The following is a 19665-nucleotide window of genomic DNA, read 5'->3' on the forward strand; positions in this document are numbered from 1 at the left end:
CTATGTAGCATTCTAGGAAATATCTCTATACCCTCAGTGATTTTTATGGCTAAGCAAAAATAGTCAAAGTATGTGAATATTCTTGCTACCAAGCATTGTGTTCTAACCATTTGCTGCTTCCACAATTCAGTTATTTGGCAAAGGAAACTACATGTCAAATACCAGCCACGATAAATGACTAAATAATCTTAAATTATCTCCACAACAGGAAATAGCTGCTGAATTTTAATTTATTTAAAGGGAAAAAGAGGAAATAAGATCTATATGATTAATATCTATTGAAAAAAATTTACAAATCATCAAAAAGATGACTTCCTAGGGTCTAGAAAACTGCAGTGTTCAGGGAAGGAATGGCAACAGCAAACACTGGTTCAATGTCCACTTAGAAATAAACTCATCAGTAGGCTCACATGAGCCCTCCCAATTCTTTTAGAGAGAGGAATCAGGTTTTTATATAGGTACATCTTAAATAAATCCCAAGAAGTTATTAGTAGGTGTGTATACAACACAAAGCTTAAAACTAAAGCAACTAAAAAGAAACTTAATGAATTATAAAAATTAAATAAATTAACAAGATCAAAAACAACATTCACAAAATCAGTTTGAGATATAAGTAGGAAAATAAATGCAGCAGACAGCAAATATACAATTAGTAAGCTTCTTACTTTTTCATTATGAAAATCTATTACCTAGTCTTGACTTTCAACAGCTCAGAAAAAGCAGAGTTCATAATAGATTTGGAGGTTTCTAGATTGAGATCTTGAAGATGCATCCAGAGACAACTCAGTTCCCATTTTACAAATGAGAAAACTAAGGTCTAAGGAAACCAAATGAGTTGACAAGGTCAAGAAGAAAGCATCAGGGATATGACATTAACCTAGTCCAAAGGCCATAATAGGGTCTGAGAAATCACTTGGTCTGGGGCTGCCATGGCAACTGCAGGTAGAATTCAAAATTCAATAAATCCAGGAAATTTTTAGGGATGAATTAATTGTTTGACCAAATACAATTTTTAACTTTTAGCTGTCGGCAGGAAAAAAAGATTCCCCACCTGTGCCATAGATGATGCTTCTTTCATTGTACCACACTAAGAAAGGGGAATTGATCCAAACCAGTCAGTGAAAGGAGATGTGAAAATGGAAAAGTAATCGCTATCACTAAAGGCCTAACTAATGCAGTTCAACAGTACCAAAACCGAAAGCACTATGACAAGATAGAATCCTGCTAGATCATTTGGCAGATCTTTTAATAATGGTTTATCTGTCATATTTCTAACAGAACATATTAATGATTGTAGTATGTCAGTATAAGGTAAAGACAAGAGCACAGATCAGAAGAGGAGTGAAACACAACACTATCACCCAGAACCACCAGAAATCTGAAAATTTCCAAATTACCTCAGAAAACAGGAGCATGGAGAAAGCCTGAAGTTTGGGACAGTGTTTCCCTAACCCAGGTGAGCAGAACCCAACTTTAACATAAAGTTCAAAGGCAAGAAAAAGGCTTGGAACGATGAGTAAATTAAAAAAATTTTTTTTAATACAGTGGTAGGGACAATGGGCAACCAAGACATACAACCTAGACGTAAATTTAGAAGAAGACGATAATGTTGAAGGAAAAGGTTAATTGGACCAAAGCCCAACAAAAACTTCTGAAAAAAAAAAGCATAAAATAAGAATGGGAGAGGAAAAATTGGGGAAAAAAATGAAAGTAATTTAATAAAATTAGGAAAAGAGAATTAAGATCTTGGTAAAAGGGGCACAAAAATAATGAAGAAAAAAGAGTAGGCCAATGGAAAAGAGGTTAAAAAAAAAGCTCATTTAAGAAAATAATTCCTTAGAGAATTAAAATAAATTAGAATTGGGCAAATGAAAGTGACAATAAAACAAAGTCAAAAGGATGAAAAAAATGGAAGAAAATTTGAAATTTCTCATCAGAAAAACTGACCTGGAAAATATACCTGAGGGAGAAATAATTTAGGAACTGTTGGACCACCTGAAAATCATCATCAAAGAAAGAGCCTAGACATCATATTTCAAGAACTTAACAAGAAAAACTGCCCTGATATCTTAGAAAATGAAAGAATCCATTGACCATTTGTTTGTTTTGCTTTTCTTCCTTTGGATGTGGACAGCATAGTTTATAATGGATCTCCTGGGCAGCTTGGTGGCACAGTGGATAGAGCACTGGCCTTGAAGTTAGAAGGACCTAAGTTCAAATCCAGCCTCAGACACTTAACTGCCCAGCTGTGTGACCTTGGGCAAGCCACTTAACCCCACTGCTTTGCAAAAAAAAAAAAAAAAAAAAAAAGAATAAAAGAATAAAAAACAGGTTTTCTAGGGTTGTCTAAGCTCTCTGGAGTGTTGAGAGGAGCTATATCCATCAAGGTGGATGAACTCACAATGTTATTGTTAATGTGTACAATATTCTTCTAGTTCTATTCCCTTCACTCAGCATCGGTTCCTGTAAATTGTCCCATGATTCTCTAAGTTCAACCATTCATGATTTCTTAAAGAACAATAGTATTCCATAACACTGACATGCTATAACTTGTTCAGCTACTCCCCCACCGATGGGCATCCCCTCAATTTACAATTTTTTTTGCACTACAAAAAGTGTTGCTATGAATATTTTGGAACATGTGGGACCTTTTCCCATTTTTATCATTTCTTGAGGTTATAGGCCTAATATTTGTATTCTGAGTCAAAGGATATGATCAGCTTTATTGCTCTTTGGGCATAGTTCCATATTGTTCTCCAGAATGGTTGGGTCAGTTCACAACTCCACCAACAGTGTATTAATGTCCCAATCCTACCACAACCTCGCCAACATTGATCATTTCCTCTTTTTTGTCATTTTAACTATGAGATGTTAGCTCATAGCTGTTTAAATTTAATCAGTAATGCTTTGGAGCATATTTTTCATATGATTCTATATATATCTTTAATTTCTTCATTTGAAATCTGCTTGTTCAAATCCTTTTGCCCACTTATCGACTGGGGAGGACTTGATACTGATCATTTCTTTAAAAACATCCCAAAATGAACTTTCAGGAATATTATAGCCAAATTCCAGATCTTCCAGATCAAAGAGAAAATACTTCAAGCAGTCAGAAAGAAACAATTCAAATATTGTGGAATCACAATCAAAACTACACAAGATTTATCAACTACATTCAGAATATGATATTCTGGAAGGCAAAGGAGCTAGAATCAGAACCAAGAATAACCTTTTGAGCAAAACTGTGAGTAATCCATCAGGGGGTAAAAAAAAAGGACATTTAATGAAATAGAAGATTTGCAAAGCATTCCTGAGGAAAAACCCATAGATGAACAGAAAAACTTGATATTCAAACACAAATCTTAAGAGAAAAGTGAACATGAAAGAGTAATCATAAAACTCTCAAAAAATTAAAATATAAATTAATTAAATTAAATTAAATTAATTAAATTAAAAAATAACTCCTAAGAACTTTATCAATATTAGAGTAATTAAAAAGTACTTTCCACTGAGAGAGGGCATCGAAGTGGGTTGATTACATTGGAATGATCTCCATAAAAAAATGAATTGGTGAGAAAGAGGGATGCACTGTGAGAATAGGAAAGGGACAAATAGAATGGGGAAAATTTTTTTCACATATAAGAGGTACCCAAAGAAAAGATTTTACAGTAGAAAGGAAATTGGGGGGGAAGGGTAGTCAGGCAATACTTGGAAATTCACTTTCACTGGAATTGGTGTAAAAAGGGAAATATATTATATATATTTATGTATATATATATATATACACATATGTATGTAAATATATACACATACACAGAATCAGTCTCTCTCTCTCTCTCTCTCTCTCTCTCTCTCTCATTTGTATGAGAAATATGAGGGGAAGGTGATAAAAGAAAGGGGGTAATAAAATGGAGGACAGATTAAGAGAAGCTCCAGTTAGAAGAAAAATAATTTTGAGTAGTGACAGGATGAAGAGAGAAGAAAGATGAGAATGGGATAAAGAGAAGAATATAGTTAGTAAACATAATTGTGATAAGTTCATTCAAAAAAGTGAAGAGGAAAAGTAGAACAGATTATAAATCAGAATCTATTACTATGATGTTTACAAGAAACGATTTGAAATACAAAGAACACAGAATTAAAATAAAGAACTAAAAGAATCTAATATGGTTCAGATAAATTTAAAAAAAGCAAGGGTAGCAATCAAGATCTCAAAGTAAAAGCAAAAATAGACATAATTAAAAGGGATAATCAGGGGAACTGCATTTTACTAATGTAGTTATCTCATAAAGGCCTCATTTCTCAAATATATATATTCAGTATAGAACTGAGTGAGATTTATAAACAATTGATAAAACTGTCAAAGAATATAAAAGGTAGTTTTCAGAAGAAGAAATCAAAGCTAGTGATAGTTATATAAAAAATGTACTAAATCACTATTGATAGAGAAATTAGATTAGTTCAAATTAAAACAATTCAAAGGGACCACTTCATATCTATCAGAAATGACAAATGCTGGAGGAAATGAGGTGAAAATAGGTACATTAATGAACTTTTGGTAGAGTAGTTAACTGGTCCAGCCATTCTGGAGAACAATTTGAATTATACCCAAAGGCTAAAAAATGTGCATACCCTTTGACCTAGAAATAACACTGCCGGGTCTGTATGCCAAAGAAGTCACAGGAAAATGGAAAATGATCTATATGTACAAAAACATTTATAGCAGCTCTTTTTGTGGTAGCAAAGAATTGAAAATCTAAAGGATATTCATCAGGGGAGGAATGGTTGAAGAAGATGGGATACATGATTGTGATTTGTACTGTGGGACATAACAAGGGGAGCAGTTTCAGAAAAACAAAACAAAACTGACATGAACTGATGCAAAGGGAAATGAGAAGAACTGGGAGGTCATTATACACAGTAAACAGTAATGCTGTAATGATAATCAAATGTGAAAGACTTGGCTACACTAATCAATACAATTGATTAAGATAATTCCAAAGGACTTTGATGAAAAAAAAATATTTAAACACTTCCAAAAAAAGAAAAGATGAACTCTGAAGGCAAACTGAAATAAAAATTTCTCATTTTATTTTTCATGGGTTTTTTTTTGGAAATATAACTAATATGCTCTGCATGATTTCATATATATAATTGATATCAGATTGCTTGCCTTCTCAGTGGGTGAAAGAGGGAATGGAAAGGATGACTAAGAGAATTTAGAAATCTTAATTTTAAAAAAGGGCACTCAAAAATAAAAATTTAAAAAGATTAATAGTCTGAGATGGCTAGGTGGCACAATGGATAGAGCACCAGCCCTGGAGTCAGGAATACTTGAGTTCAAATACAGCCTCAGTCACTTTATAATTACCTAGCTGTGTGGCCTTGGGCAAGCCACTTGAAACCCCAAAAAATAAATAAATAAAAAACAAAAAAATAAAAAGATTAATAGTAGAACTTTGTAATTTCACAGTAATTCATTATGTTTCAAAGAAAACTGGAATACAGAGGTTAAGTATAAAACCTTGCAAGCAAGCAGGAAGTACAATATTTAAAAAATTCCAAGAGGCCAAAAATTAAATTCTTATTACTTACGCCAGTGTCATGTTGTTGCTAGGGTCGAGGCCAACTTCTATAACTGTAGTGCCTTCGATATCAACTTCTTTGCAAGGAGTTGTGTTTCTACCAGTTACTCTACAGGCCTGATAAAACCCATGTGGTTTCACTCGACCAGAATCATTACCCACAAATACTTGTAGCACTACAGGTTCATTGTGTCCTTCCAGCTAGAATCAAATATCAGAAAACAGAAAGTTAAATGACTTTTAATAGTCAAATTATAAAATAGTTATCAAAAATTATGTAACCAAAATATGAAATAATAGTGAAATCACCAGATTTTCAAAAAATAAAAATTAAGATTAAGAAAAATTTTTGAAAGAAAAAGTTTCTACTCAATAACAGTCTATTTACATCATACAATATTATTATCTTACAGTAACAAAAATTATATAAAAACCAAATCATTAGCACTAATAGAATTAATTAGATTTCATTTATACTTTGGTTTTTAGCATCTGAAGTATACAAACATCTTATAACATTATTAAATAATAATCAGTATCTGTTTGCTAGGGTCCATGCCTATATAATGAGTTTCATCAATAAAAGTGTTAGATCTGTAGCAAAAAACCTAGTCTTTGACGGAAAAGTTTCTTAAAAGCAGTCTCAAGAAGTATTAATAAAGAAAGTTCAAACACATGTTATACTGGCATCATCTTCTTCCACAAAGAACAGCATTTCTGCTATTTTTATTTCATTTAGTCCGCATGAGTTTGGTTTTTCTTTTTTTAACTAATGTAGCCAAGAGGGCATATATACATGTAAGGGTGAGAGGTTCTTTGGGTTAACCTTTCTTTCAAAGAAAATCTGATTACTTAATCTCATAAGCCCTATTTTCCAAAGTTTTAATGGTTTCCATGGCTTTCCTCTTATCTCTCAATAATGATTTTTAAAGTATAAGTCAAGATTATAAAACTCACAACTAATGTTAAGTACAAAATTTAGATAATTTAATTTATTCACATGTTTTAATCCTTATAATAAAACATGATGCGAAACTACATTTTGACTTACATAATAAGTTCAAACAAAAGTAGTTATCTTTAGCTTCTTTCTACCTCTGTTTAATTTTCTGTTGTGCTTGGGCTAAAAAAATAGCCAGCAAAAATGTTGTCATAGGATGGCCTAAGAATTCCTGAACCATGGCTTAGGATACAGACAGAAATGCAAGGATCCTGGCCAGGTATGGAGAACATTTGCCAAACACTTTTTAAACTTGCAGTGAGGATTCTGAAGAACTGAAAATACTGGGGAAAGGAGAAAAAAACTGTCTATCTTCATCAAACTAGAGTCAGAGAGAGTAGTTACAATGTAGGGAAATAGAGAGAAGATCCAAGAAAGGAACCAATAGAAAACCTATGGCCTGAAACTTAACAGTTCAGGCAACAAACAAAATTAGCTAGAAGTTCTAATTCAAAGAGAGAGATTAGGGAAACAGTGAGATAAACACTGTCTTATTCAAAAGAAAAAAGAAGAGAATAAAAGGAAGAGGAAAAACATTATAAAGAATATCTTTATGTGAAGAAGACCCAAGTCTAAAGCATGAAAAACATTAGGAAATATATTTTGGTGACATTCAATGGAAAGAGAAATTGACAATAATATACTACAGGCCAGAGATGTAAAATATACTGCTCATAGGCTACAATTCCAAGAGTGACCTGCACTAAATTAAAATGTAATTGGGAAATATTTAACAAAATAAATAAAAATACAAAATAATATATATAATGTCAAGATGTAGTTTCCTAAGTCATTGTGTGACCCACAGGAATCCTTATGCACAGGTTAGTTGCCCTAGTATCTAGTTGAGTTTGACATCATTGCTACAGATCACCTGGACAAAAAGATGATATCAGATGAGTTTGCGAAACAGACTAGCACACAGACATGATATATTGATGATGGAGAAATTAAACCATCCAGACAACTGCTGAAGTTTTTCCTCTGCTAAAACCAGAGAAACTAATTTCTTATTAACTTATCTAATATCACTCTTTCAGAGGGCAGAGAAACTAATAAAGGACAAATTTTTTTATGGATCTGATTATCACTAACAGGCACCCAAGATTTTGGAGAACAGTTTTGGGTCAAAGGGTAAAACAGGTGGGATCCCTTATACTAAATTCTAGGGGAAAGTCAGCCCAGGACAGATGAAATTCTCTAGAAGGAAAGTGTTAAGACACAGAAACATAATTCAAAGGAGCAAGAAAATCAGAAATTTCATGAAGAGTCCAAGAACTAACTGATCAACTTAAATTTTTAAAAAAAGACATATACATAGAAGATAGAAGAAAGGGCAGATTAACAAATGATGAATTTTTTAAAAAAGAAGAGATGAAATATAGTAAGAAAAGAATTTTTATGTATAAGGATACTTATAGCAGCTCTCTTCTGAATTAAGAGGAATTGGAGATTGAGAGGATGCCCAATAGTTGGGGAATAGCTGAATAAGCTGTATTATATAATTAAGATGAAATGCTGTAAAAAGTAAAGTAAGTAAAAAACACTTACATGAGCAGATGCAATGGGAAATGTACCTTATACAAAGTAACAGCAATGTTGTAGAATGATCAGCTATGAATGACCTACTTCTCTCAGCAATATTGTGACCCAAGAGAATTCTGAAGAACTTACAATAAAGAATACTATACATCCCAAAGGCAAAGCTGATGGTGTCCGAATACAAACTGAAGCATATTTTTTTTTCCACTTTATTTTTCTTGAAGCTTTTCTTTTTTGGGGAGGTGGGGGGTGTTATGTTTACTATTATAAATATTGTAATGTTTTTCATGGCTACATATTTTTAATCTAAACCAAGTAACTTGCTTTTTCAGTGAGGAATAGTGGGGTAGGAGGAAGGGAGAGAATTTGGAACTCAAGGTTTTGGAAGTAAATGTTGAAACTTGTTTTTGCATATACCTGGGGGGAAAATTAAAAAAAAATAGAATAGAAAATACATGTGACCCAAACCTCAGTGTCCATTCACATGGGATTCTTCTCACTGATGGACATCAATGCTCTATACCTATGAGAGGGCAAGAATTGCTGAGCACTAGAGTGAAGAGATTTCTTCATTTTGATCTTCTGACATGCAGCTCCAAGAGAAAAGATAACACCATTCCAACCTCTCTTCAGATCCATGAAGGGCTGAGAAAGACTCTGGGGGAAAAGCTAATTTGTGGAGGAGTTGGCTACAAAAAGACTGAGAAATATCAAAAAACAAAAATAAAAACAAAATGGCACAGTACTTAGGAATAGTGTCAGGAGAGCTAGTGTTCCAAATGAACTGAGGCTGAATTAGAAAGCTAATCACAACAAAATAGTTGCACGTGTGTGTTATTTTAAAAATATACAAAGAAAAATAAGAGAACTGAAGAAGAGATGTAATTTATATTTAAGGTAGATGGGACTGGAAACTGACCAGAAAGATGAACAAGATGCTTAATTCTGTTTTGCTTCCCTTTGTTGCCAGGGCAAATGATCCTTGGACTAAAAAGACATAACAAAAATGATTTAATAAAGGAGGTGATATCCAAAGTAAGAGTGTACCCATTTAGCTGAATTTGATGAATTCAAGTCACTCTGTCCATAAGAACACCCTCAAGTACCAAAAGAACTAGAGAATTTGATTGTTGAGTCACTATTAAAGACATATGAAAAAACTGGACAAAACTGGAGAACTCAGAGGTCCTATTTGTTTGTTTGTTTGCAAGGCAATAAAGTTAAGTGACTTGCCCAAGGTCATATAGCTAGGTAATTATTAAGTATCTGAGGTTGGATTGGAACTCAGGTCAGGACCAGTGTTTGATGCACTACCTAGCTGCCTCTGTTTGTTTGTTTAAAGGGAAGAGAATAGTCTATAAATTAAAGGATAGTGAACTGGACTTTGACTCTTTGACTCCAGGAAAAATTCTAAAATGTATCAGATGGTCTTTCAGAAAAAGACCTAGTGATCACAAAAGTTAGGAAGTTTTCAGCAAGAAAAGGTCCTGGCAAACAAAATTTTAATTTTTTTTGACAGAGCTTCTAAACTGGTAGATCAAAGAAATGCTTTATAGTTTGCCTTGATTTAGCAAAGTGCTTGAGAAAATATCATGCTATTCTTGTGTAAAGGAGAGGTATGGGTGAAGTAGTAGGTTCAAGTAATGGATTTGGAACTGCATGAATAGCTAGATTCAACAAGTTAGGAAAGATTTGATACCAGTTTGGAAGATTATCTATTGAAGATGCTCAAGATATTCGTGTTTCACCATTTTTAATCTGACATAAATAAAGGAAAAGAAAGAGAATACAAATTAACCAAATTTGCAAATGACATGAAACTAAGAAGGACTAACATATTAGAGGACAATCAGGATTTAATACTGACAAATTAGATCTTTAGAATTAATCTAATAAAATGACGGTTCATAATCTTACACATGGTTTAAGTAAATTAACTTCACAAACAGAAAACTGGGAAAAATCTTTGTAGCTATTTCTCTACTAAATATCTGATATCCAAGTTATATAATAGTCAAGAACAAAAGACATTTCCCAAAGATGACTGATCAAAGGAAATGAACAGTCAGTTTTCAAAAGAAGAAAGGCAATCTATCAATAACTACATGAAAAATATTATCACTTACTAATAAGAAGAATGTACATTAAAGCAATTCTGACACTCTACTTATCATGCTCACTAGATTGACAATGAAGGAAAATGACAACTGGATGGGCTATGGGAAAACTAACACCAATGCACTGTCAATGGAGATGGGAATTGGTTTAGTCATTCCAAAAAGCAATTTGGAACTATATTCAAAAAGCTACTAAACTGCAAATGTCTTGTGAGCCAATAACACTATAGACTTATGTCCAAAAGACATCAAAGACCTGAAAAATACTCTTATATACAAAAATATTCATAGAAGCACTTTCTATCTGTAGAAAAGAACTAGAAACCGTGAGAATAGTCAAGAGTCAAGGAATGAAAAGCAAATCACAGTATATTAATGGAATGAAATACTATTGTCTCATAAGAAATGAAAAAAATGGTTTCAGGGAAACCCGGAAGATTTTTATGAACTGATATAAAATAAAAAAATAAAACCAGAATAATTTATACAATAACATTGTGAAAACAAACAACTTAAAAGATTTAAGAATTCTGATGAATGCAATGACCAACCATGACTCTAAAGCTCTAAATGATGAATGATGCTTCTCATCCACCTTAGAGAGAGATGACAGACTCATGAAACATAATGTGATATACATTTTTGTACATAAACAATGTAAGAATTTGCTTACACAAATTTATTAAAAGAAAAAAGCTTTTACTGTGGTGGGAGACTTCTTGAGGAAAAGGGTAGGTTAGTGATAGTGATGCCAAAGAAAAGAAGAGTACCAATGAAACACTTTAAAATGCGGAAGAGTGAATAGGATTTCAGACACACGAATGGCTTTCAAACCAATGTGTTGAATTTGTTATATTTTATTTTTAAGCTGTAAGATAATAAATATTTGTACTTTCAAATACATCCTTTTTATTCTTTGCATTTGGAAATGTTTTTTTTAATAAAGTTCATAGTAATGAAAAAAATTTTAATTTAAGATGGGAGAGGTATAGTTAGAAAGCACTGTCTAAAAAAAGATCTGAAGGCTTTAGTAGATTGCAAGCTCCATGATTTATAAGCAAGCAATGTGATATGGGATCCAAGATGCAATCTTGGATTACAATGAAAGATATATAAAAATAAGGATACAATAAATCCTTCTGCACTTTATTCTGGTTTTTCTATGTCTACCCTATCATGTTCAGTTCCAATGCCACATTTTAATAATTTTTTCCTTTTTTTGTATCCCCAGAACTTAACACAGTATCTAACACATTGTGGTGCTTAATATATACAAGTTAATTCATACTGATAAGCTAGATGGCTAGATTGCCCAGAGAAATGCAACAAGTCTGATGAAAGGTCTCTAGTTCACGACACATGATGAATGCTGGAAGACATTCGAAATATCTGACTGGGAAAAGAGAATATTTGGAAAAGCAAGGGGAATATAATACAGAGAATATAATAAGTTATCTTCAACTATTTGTAGCAGTGCAAAGTGAAAGAGAAATTAGACTTGCTCTGTTTATCTTTAGAGAGTAGACACAAGTGCAACAGGGAAAAATTAAAAATGGGCAAAGTTAGACTTAACTGAGGGAAAACTTCTTAACAAACAGAACATCCCCCGCAAATGAAAAAGACTGTCTTTGGAAGCAGTCAAATCCTCCTTACTGTAGGTCTTCAAGAAGAGGAAATGACAACACATTACATAGGATATAATGAGAGTTCTTTAAGGCATGGGCTGAAATGGAAATTCACTGAATTTCTTTCTAATTCACGAATTCTAGAAGCCAAGTTTGTCAATCCTCCATCTTGCATTTTGATCATTTGTCTTTAATCAAGGAAAATTTGCGGTTTATTGGTCATTCATTTAAAAAAATTTTCAAGATGATTCTTAAAATATGGAAGTCATCTATAAATTGTACTTCAATGACTACTCAAGATTAGTCTTATGTTGCACTGACTAATAGAGTGTATAGGATGAGATCTTTAAAAGCTTGGGCCAAAGGGGAAAGCAACTTAAAGATTAACTCAATAGGATGAAGCTTATCTACTAAACTAGATATATCTTCTTATTTATTTCTATGTGTTACCGATAGGACTAACCATCATATAAATCCAGATTATATATTTAAGATTAACTCTTAAAAATTTATCACCATCATCTCTGCTATTCCTTTTCATTAGTGTACATAACTGACAATTAGATTCTGAAGAAATATATCAATAATGAAAAATATAATTTTGTCTCATGAAACAAAAATCAGTTTTATTTCTTAACATTAGCTCCCCACCACTTCTTTGCAACTCTCACTTCTCAGAAAAAAGGAATTATAGAAATATAGAAGGGGGAACCAAAAAGAAAAATAACCATTAGAATTTCCTTTTTTTTTTTTTAAAAAAAATCTCTGTTCTAAGTTGTATGCAGCTTGAACATCCTGGTTTTATATTAAAATAGTTATGTATTATATTAGTCAGCAGGAAACTGAAAATAAAATTAAGGCTCCCAAGACCATTTAAAAAAAACTATCTTGTTATTATAACTATCTATTTGTTAGGTAAGTTTTAAAAAGTTGATTTGGTAACTGATTAATGACCAATTTTTCAATCAAAAATATTAAACTAGTCTGGAAAAACAACTTATTTTTTTCCCTGTTCCACCACTTCCCAATCTTCTCTTCACTCTAAGTAAAATCTCTAATGCTTTCAATGGTTTCTCATATGCTAATAGATTAGAACCTCGTTACCATTCTTGGTATTCTTCCCTGGATATGCTTCAGCTTATCAATGTACTTCCTAAAATGTAGCCCCTAATAAGACTGTGGGAAGATTATTATAGAAATTCTATTGTGCAATTAGAATCAACTTATGTTGGTAGCAAGTCATACTCAGCTGGATTTTGTTAAGATGATTCAATAATAAAAGAGTTAAATATTTAAGTTGGTTTAATATTTAAGTTGAATTTTTGTCAATTAAAAACAATAAAATAACATAATTAATTATGCGATAAAATCTTAGTGCATGTAAAATACCTTTACAGTTGGAAAGCCTTGCTGCGTCCTATCTTTCACTGAACCACGGCTGCCCTCAGTCAGATACCTAGCTCTGTGCTGGGTCTCAGGTTGAACCACTATCTTCAGTTCCTTTCCCTCACTTTTAACTGGATACTGTCCACACAACATAGGACTCTTCTTTGCTCCAGCTCCTTTCTGATTTTCCAATGATCTGAGAAATCAAAGCATAACATTGAAAAAATGTCATAAAAGAATACTCAGGAAATCCAAATAAGATTAAGGAAGAAAACAGAATAAATAGGCAAGTCAAAGTAGGAACAAATGACTCTGTTTACTAACAAAATAAACAATTAACCTAGGACAACATCCATATATAAAATACATCCATATATAAAATTTTAAGATTTTTCAGCAAAATTCAGATATAACTGTATTTTAAAAATCAACAAGTTGAGTAGAAGAGAATAATAATTAGGGTGGGAAGAGAGGGTTTAAAGACTGTGAGAAAAGGGGATAGCTTTCGGCATCATTCTCCCTAGTATTTAAATCCAAGTATATTTTAGTTCAAGTACTGCCAAAAATTGTATTGAAAGGTTTTCTTTTTTTTTGAGTAACCTTTGAACATATTACTCATATATCTATATTTATCATATGTTTTTAAACACATACATATGTATACCATGAAATGTGTAATCCACATTATTTCATGTAATATGTTCTAAGTGTACCCACAAAATAATTTATTTCCTTGTCAGATTGGCAAAAAATGGGGGATACTGTTAAAGAAAATTCATAATTATGTTACAACCTTCTGAATGCCATTTTGTGGTTTCTAGTATGTTTAACAGAAACTTTTTGCAAAGAATAATTACATTCATTTGTCATTGATATTCAAAGACAAACTTACGGCAATCTTTAGCAAATATGAGTTCTTTAAGTATACATTTATCTTAAAGATCAGTTTAAATGATTCCTGATCAAAGAAGCAATAACCTTAAATTTCTCTAAGTATAGGTTCTCACAGTCAGGTTTTAAAGAGTTCCCACCACCCAATGTTTCAAAAGTTTATTTGTAAATTGAAGATTTAGAACTTAGAACACATTTCCTTTGTAGAAAATTTTTTTAAAATGGTGATTGCCAACCCAGCCTTTACCTTCAAAATCTGGTTCAATCCAAAATATAATCAAATTATCATACACCATATAATGAATAGTAATTAGCATTTATATAGAGCTTTAAAGTTTGCAAGACCTTTTACAAATACCTCACTTTTATGAGGAAAATTGTCCATCACTTGAAATAGTGATAGAAAACAATATTATATAAACTTTTTAAATTAAACATCATAAAATATACTTAAATATATAAAAACACCTTTTAAATAGATTCACAACCCTATGTGCCCATAGCATCACTAGCTTATCCCTATACTATGACCCATGAGGTAAACCAAATATGCACTTTGAACTTTTAACTAGAACTTAATCCCAATTACTAGACGGAAAAAGGAACAAGAATTGAGATAACCTGAATTCAAAAGGTGAAAGAGGATTAAATTGTCCTCAGAAAGAAGTAATTTCTCTGTTCTCTTTTCCAGGAAAGAGAATAAAGAGGTAGGATTAATGAGATTGGTATGAGCCCTGATGGCTAGCTAGGCAGTTAGCCAACCCATTAGCCTGTTGGGAAGATAGGTAGGGATCAAAGCATGTAGCAGCAATAAAGGAACTACGTTTCCTGTACCAGCAATATTAGAAAGGGACCACAGAAACTAATAGAGGCAGGGAAACAAGGTGGGATGGGGAGAGACACTAGGGAAGCATGCAATAGAAAAAGGCAAGAAATAAGGGGAAATTCTTGTGGTTATTAATAAATAAGACTGACATTTCCATTTATTTTTAAGAGAGTATATGTAAGTTGGGGAGGGGGGACTGAACCCATTACCTTCATTTCAAAGACCTCCAAAAGAATAAAATTTAAAAATAACAGCATGAACTATGAATATAAAATTTGTTTTTATAGTCATTAACCTGGCTAAGAATCAAACAATTTAGTCTGAACACTACATATGGAATCTCAATCAAGGCATTCCATAACCATAGGAAATTCATTTGTAATATATTTCATTAAAACCTCATATAAAATCATTTTAGTGTGTCAATTAGCTTAAAAGAAATGTTTTTACTTTTTCTTTCTTTAGATAATTTAGTTTTTGAGAAGCTAGTAATTAGAATGAAATTTACTATTCTGAAATATCAATATGTTCAGTAATTGAACGCATCTGCTGAATTAACTCATAAAATAGATAAATCAAAGTTGAAGGGATCATACCAATGCAAACATAATTCATTTAAATTAAAACAGTTAAATGCTTAAAACTGTCTAAATCCAAGTATATAACTTCTTCAAAAATTATTTTATTATTTCAAATCATTCACATAATTTAGAATAATTTTAAAGAATGATCTCTCAATAAAAATAAGGATGATGTAATAACCTGTATGCAAGATAACTTCTAAATGCCAATCTGAAAAGGAAAAGTTCACTGTCTTGGCATGTTTTTGAGTAAAATATTTTCAAATATAATTGACTTATTTGTATCTATAATCTTCTTTTCTACGATACTATGCATGAGAATTCTCATCACACAAAAAACCCACACAAAATAGGCATCACCTCTTGATGACATCATACCCCAAATTCTAATTATTTTCACGATGAAGAAAAGTGAGATTAAAGATTCATAGGACACTTGATAGAACTTGAAAATGATGTGATCCAGCAGGACTAATTATACGTATTTTAAGTTTGAACCTCATGTTCTTGAATGACTTATAAAATATTTACTAGTTATGTATTAATGCACACAGTATTTTTATCTTAAAAATATTTTCTAATATCTAAGTGCACAAGCCTTCTTTTAAATGAGCCTTTATATTTTGATATAATAAATGTGCCACAAAGCATTATAACTACTGGAAAAAACTTTAAACGTGTTTTCTGAAATTATTTACCTAACTCTACACACTGAATTTTAAGATTCCTAACTGATTTTTAAAAATCATTATTCAGCCTTGTTTAACACATGTCGGAATAGGTTTATAAATTATAAGAATTATAAGAATTATCACAATATGTTCAAAGAAAATCCCAGAATGTAATCATTTCCACTACTGTGAGTTCTTTGGAGATTATTCTAACATTTTTGACATCTAATAAACAACAGAAAAATTCTAGTTTTATTTCTGTAGTTTAAAATGTTTCTCTTGATTACATGACAAGCTACTCAAAGTCCATTTCTTAGAAAGATTAAAACTATTCCATCTTTTCTAATTCTATGGAGTTAACATTTCAATTGTTTCCTAAAAGTGTCATAGCTTTCTGTATTGGTATCAATTGCTTTTTCTTTCAAAAAAGTTCTAGAAAACTTCTTTTTGCTTTATTAATTATTATATAGGAGACTTTCAGTTAATAAATCTTTGTACTTTCTCTTAGATAACAAATCATACCATATATAAGTATATATATATATGTATATATACATAGATAGATATATAGATAGATAGATAGATAGATAGATATAGGTATAGATACATATAGAAATGGCTATATTATAAAGGAAGAAATGCAAAATATCCAGAGGAAGTTTAATTAGTATTTTTAATACTTAGCATGACTCTATCTCCCCATCTGAAAATTTGACTTTGTTTTTAATCTGTTTCCTCACCTCAGTAGCCATTTTTAGAAAGAAACTGTCACCTGGTATTTTATCAAGAGCTCTCTTGAAGCTCAAATAATCTGTATAATAATAAATACATATTTAAATGGTTTGAAAATTCAAGAGATTCTAGGTTTTAGAAATCCAGGCTCCTAGATATTTTACCAGAGTAAATCAGACTATAAAGTTTTTCTATAATCTTTATTAATTCACTAAACATTTCTGGAGGATATTTTTTCTCTTGTCAGGTTCTGCAAATGAAAAATTCTAAGCTATTTTTATTCTTATCATACAAATTTTCCAGGAGAGTATTTGTTCCTCTTTATTTTTAAAATAATTTTCGTATTATATGTACCTATTTAAAAAATGTGTTTGTGCACATGTAATATGCAAGTTTAATTTTATTATATAGAACACAGATAACCCTTTTTTTCTTTCCATGGAAGTATAAAGAATAACTATGATCAACAAAGAGCATTTAATACATGAGACACATTTTTCTTTTGGCAAGAATAGGGAAAAGGGAATCTAAAATGAACACTAAATTTGTTCTCCAATATTATACTGGACCTATTTTCCAATTCATCAAAGAGAGCTGCTTATGATGTCATCAAGCAGTAAAATACTGGAGTTCCTCACTTTATCACTTTAAATCTGAATCTGTAATGGCTAGTAGGGCCTACCTAAAGAACTTTATATGAGAAAACAGTCTATTTTTCAAAAACAAAATGTGGCTTAATGTTCATTTCTCTAAACATCAGAATATATCATAAACAAAAATAAAAAATAAGTCCAGCTACCAAGTGTCAAAATACAGGTACTAAAGAGGTCAAGTGTTTTAAAAAAAGAAAGAAAGAAAGATGCTATAGTAGATGAATATTTTGTAATGCAACTACTGGGATGTATTTAGTGAAAAGAGTGAACTGACAGAAATGAAAGAAAATGCAAATGTTGTCCCTCCCAATCCCTCATTCAATGCCCTTCCACACACGCAACCCAGAAGCACAGATAGAAATATGAATAAAGATTTATTTCTGGAAAAAAAATCAGATACAGAAAAGTATTCACATCAAAACATTTTTTGGATCAATCAATTCATGAGTGTAGCGAACAAAAACTGAAAAATGTGTTAAAATGGGACATCTCAACAAACCATCAACTCCTTTTTCCTTCTCTTCACCAAATGAAGAGAAAGACAAAAGTTGCCAGCAATGTGCTGAGAGCCTCACAAGAAAAATGTGAACAAGATACAGTGTGAGAAACAATTAATGTGCAAAGATCTCCATCTAGCTGTTCATGAACTTCTTTGGAGAGAATTTTAAATAGGATTATTATGAATATAAATTCCTATTGGTAAAAATCTTTTCTCAGTCTCCTGACATAAAGCCACTTAAAATTGAAAAATCATTTCTTAACAGGTAATGATTTTTCAGTCTATAATGCCTACTAGGTTCATCATGGAGTAAGCCTATTTGTTAGAATCCAATATTGTTAATTTTTCTTTAGTAAATTTTGGTGATTCTGGTTGAGAATTCTCATGGTTTTCAGTTCCAAAATGAGCATTTCTAGCTTTATAAATAAATGTGAGTTCAACACTTCAAAAAGTCAAAGGGATGGTTTATTAGCTTTGTTTTGCACAATGGTGATAGAACTTTAAAAAATGTGAATACCAACCCATTTCCTGCTTTTGAGTTGCCTTTGCTGTCCGTGGTAAGCTGGGAAAGCACATAGTGAGGTGCTTTGGCACTGTCAGCATCAAATATATCCATGTTGGATTCTTCACAATCTCGCCGTTTGACCCCTGGCCTCTGCTTTGGATTTCGTTTTCGTGATTTTCGTGGTACCTCCGTGTTATCATTGTAGGAACTGGTGCTCATGTTACTGAAGTTGGAGGGAGAATCCTCTATCCACATACTGCAGCTCTGCTCAGATTCCAGTCCACAGCCCTCATCCTGGCAGGACATCCGGCTGTTATCCAGCAAGTCCTCAGGTGGCGGCGAGATGTACAGGACTGTGTGCCGCTTCGGTGTTGGCGGATGCTGCTGGACTGTGTTACCGGTTAACTGCTTTTCACTTACCCCTCGGTTACTTACCCCCACGGCTGAGGAGCAGCTCTCCACTTGCATAGCCTTGCTGTCGGTGACTGAGGTAGAATAAATGGTAGGGCTGGAAGAGGTGGTAAAGGAGCTGCAAGCACCGCCCATGGAGGAAGAGGAAGGAGCTGAAGAAGCATCTGCAGTGTACAATTCAAGAGTCAATACACTATATATGTTTTCACCTATGCTGGCTAGCAGTCCCATTGAAAATGTGATTTGTGAACTGATTATTTTTCCCCAAAATGAATAGTTGGAATTTGGTAAGTTTTAGAATGTAAATGCTTCAAGCAATACAAGGCCTAAGCAATAATAATGATTTTTAAAGATGCCCAAATAGCATTATTTTATTTGTAATCAATATATATAGATATATATATATATTAACTCTAACTTTAATTTTAAAGTTGTATATAAGCTGCAGAGCAAGAATAAAGATTTTGTTGCCTCAGCTGGACTGATTCTTTAGAATTTAAGTTATTTAAAATAAAAAAGGAAACCCCAATATGAAATGTATGCTTGTAGTCCATATTCAATGCCAATTAAATAATTTATTATAATAAATTTGAAAAAGTGGGACTGTGCTTAGCCACAAAATATTAAAATAAGTTTCTAAC

General features: G+C 32.1%; 1 protein-coding gene across 10 annotated transcripts in view; it reads right to left on the reverse strand.

Moving 5' to 3' along the window:
• Positions 1 to 19665, reverse strand: part of NFAT5 (nuclear factor of activated T cells 5) — a 219312-nt gene that overhangs the window by 46191 nt on the left and 153456 nt on the right. For 6 of the 10 annotated variants that reach the window (XM_074200350.1, XM_074200357.1, XM_074200355.1 and 3 more), the window contains 3 exons: positions 18630 to 19188; positions 13259 to 13451; positions 5596 to 5786 (listed from right to left, as the gene is read on the reverse strand). In XM_074200350.1, coding sequence (XP_074056451.1) covers positions 5596 to 5786; positions 13259 to 13451; positions 18630 to 19188 — 943 coding nt within the window. Of the gene's footprint in view, positions 1 to 5595; positions 5787 to 13258; positions 13452 to 18629; positions 19660 to 19665 lie in introns of those variants that run through there. The other 4 variants (XM_074200380.1, XM_074200396.1, XM_074200401.1 and 1 more) reach the window with 2 other exon arrangements.

This window comes from Macrotis lagotis, chromosome 1 (genome assembly GCF_037893015.1).
Source record: "Macrotis lagotis isolate mMagLag1 chromosome 1, bilby.v1.9.chrom.fasta, whole genome shotgun sequence".
NCBI classification, from domain to species: Eukaryota; Metazoa; Chordata; class Mammalia; order Peramelemorphia; family Peramelidae; genus Macrotis; species Macrotis lagotis.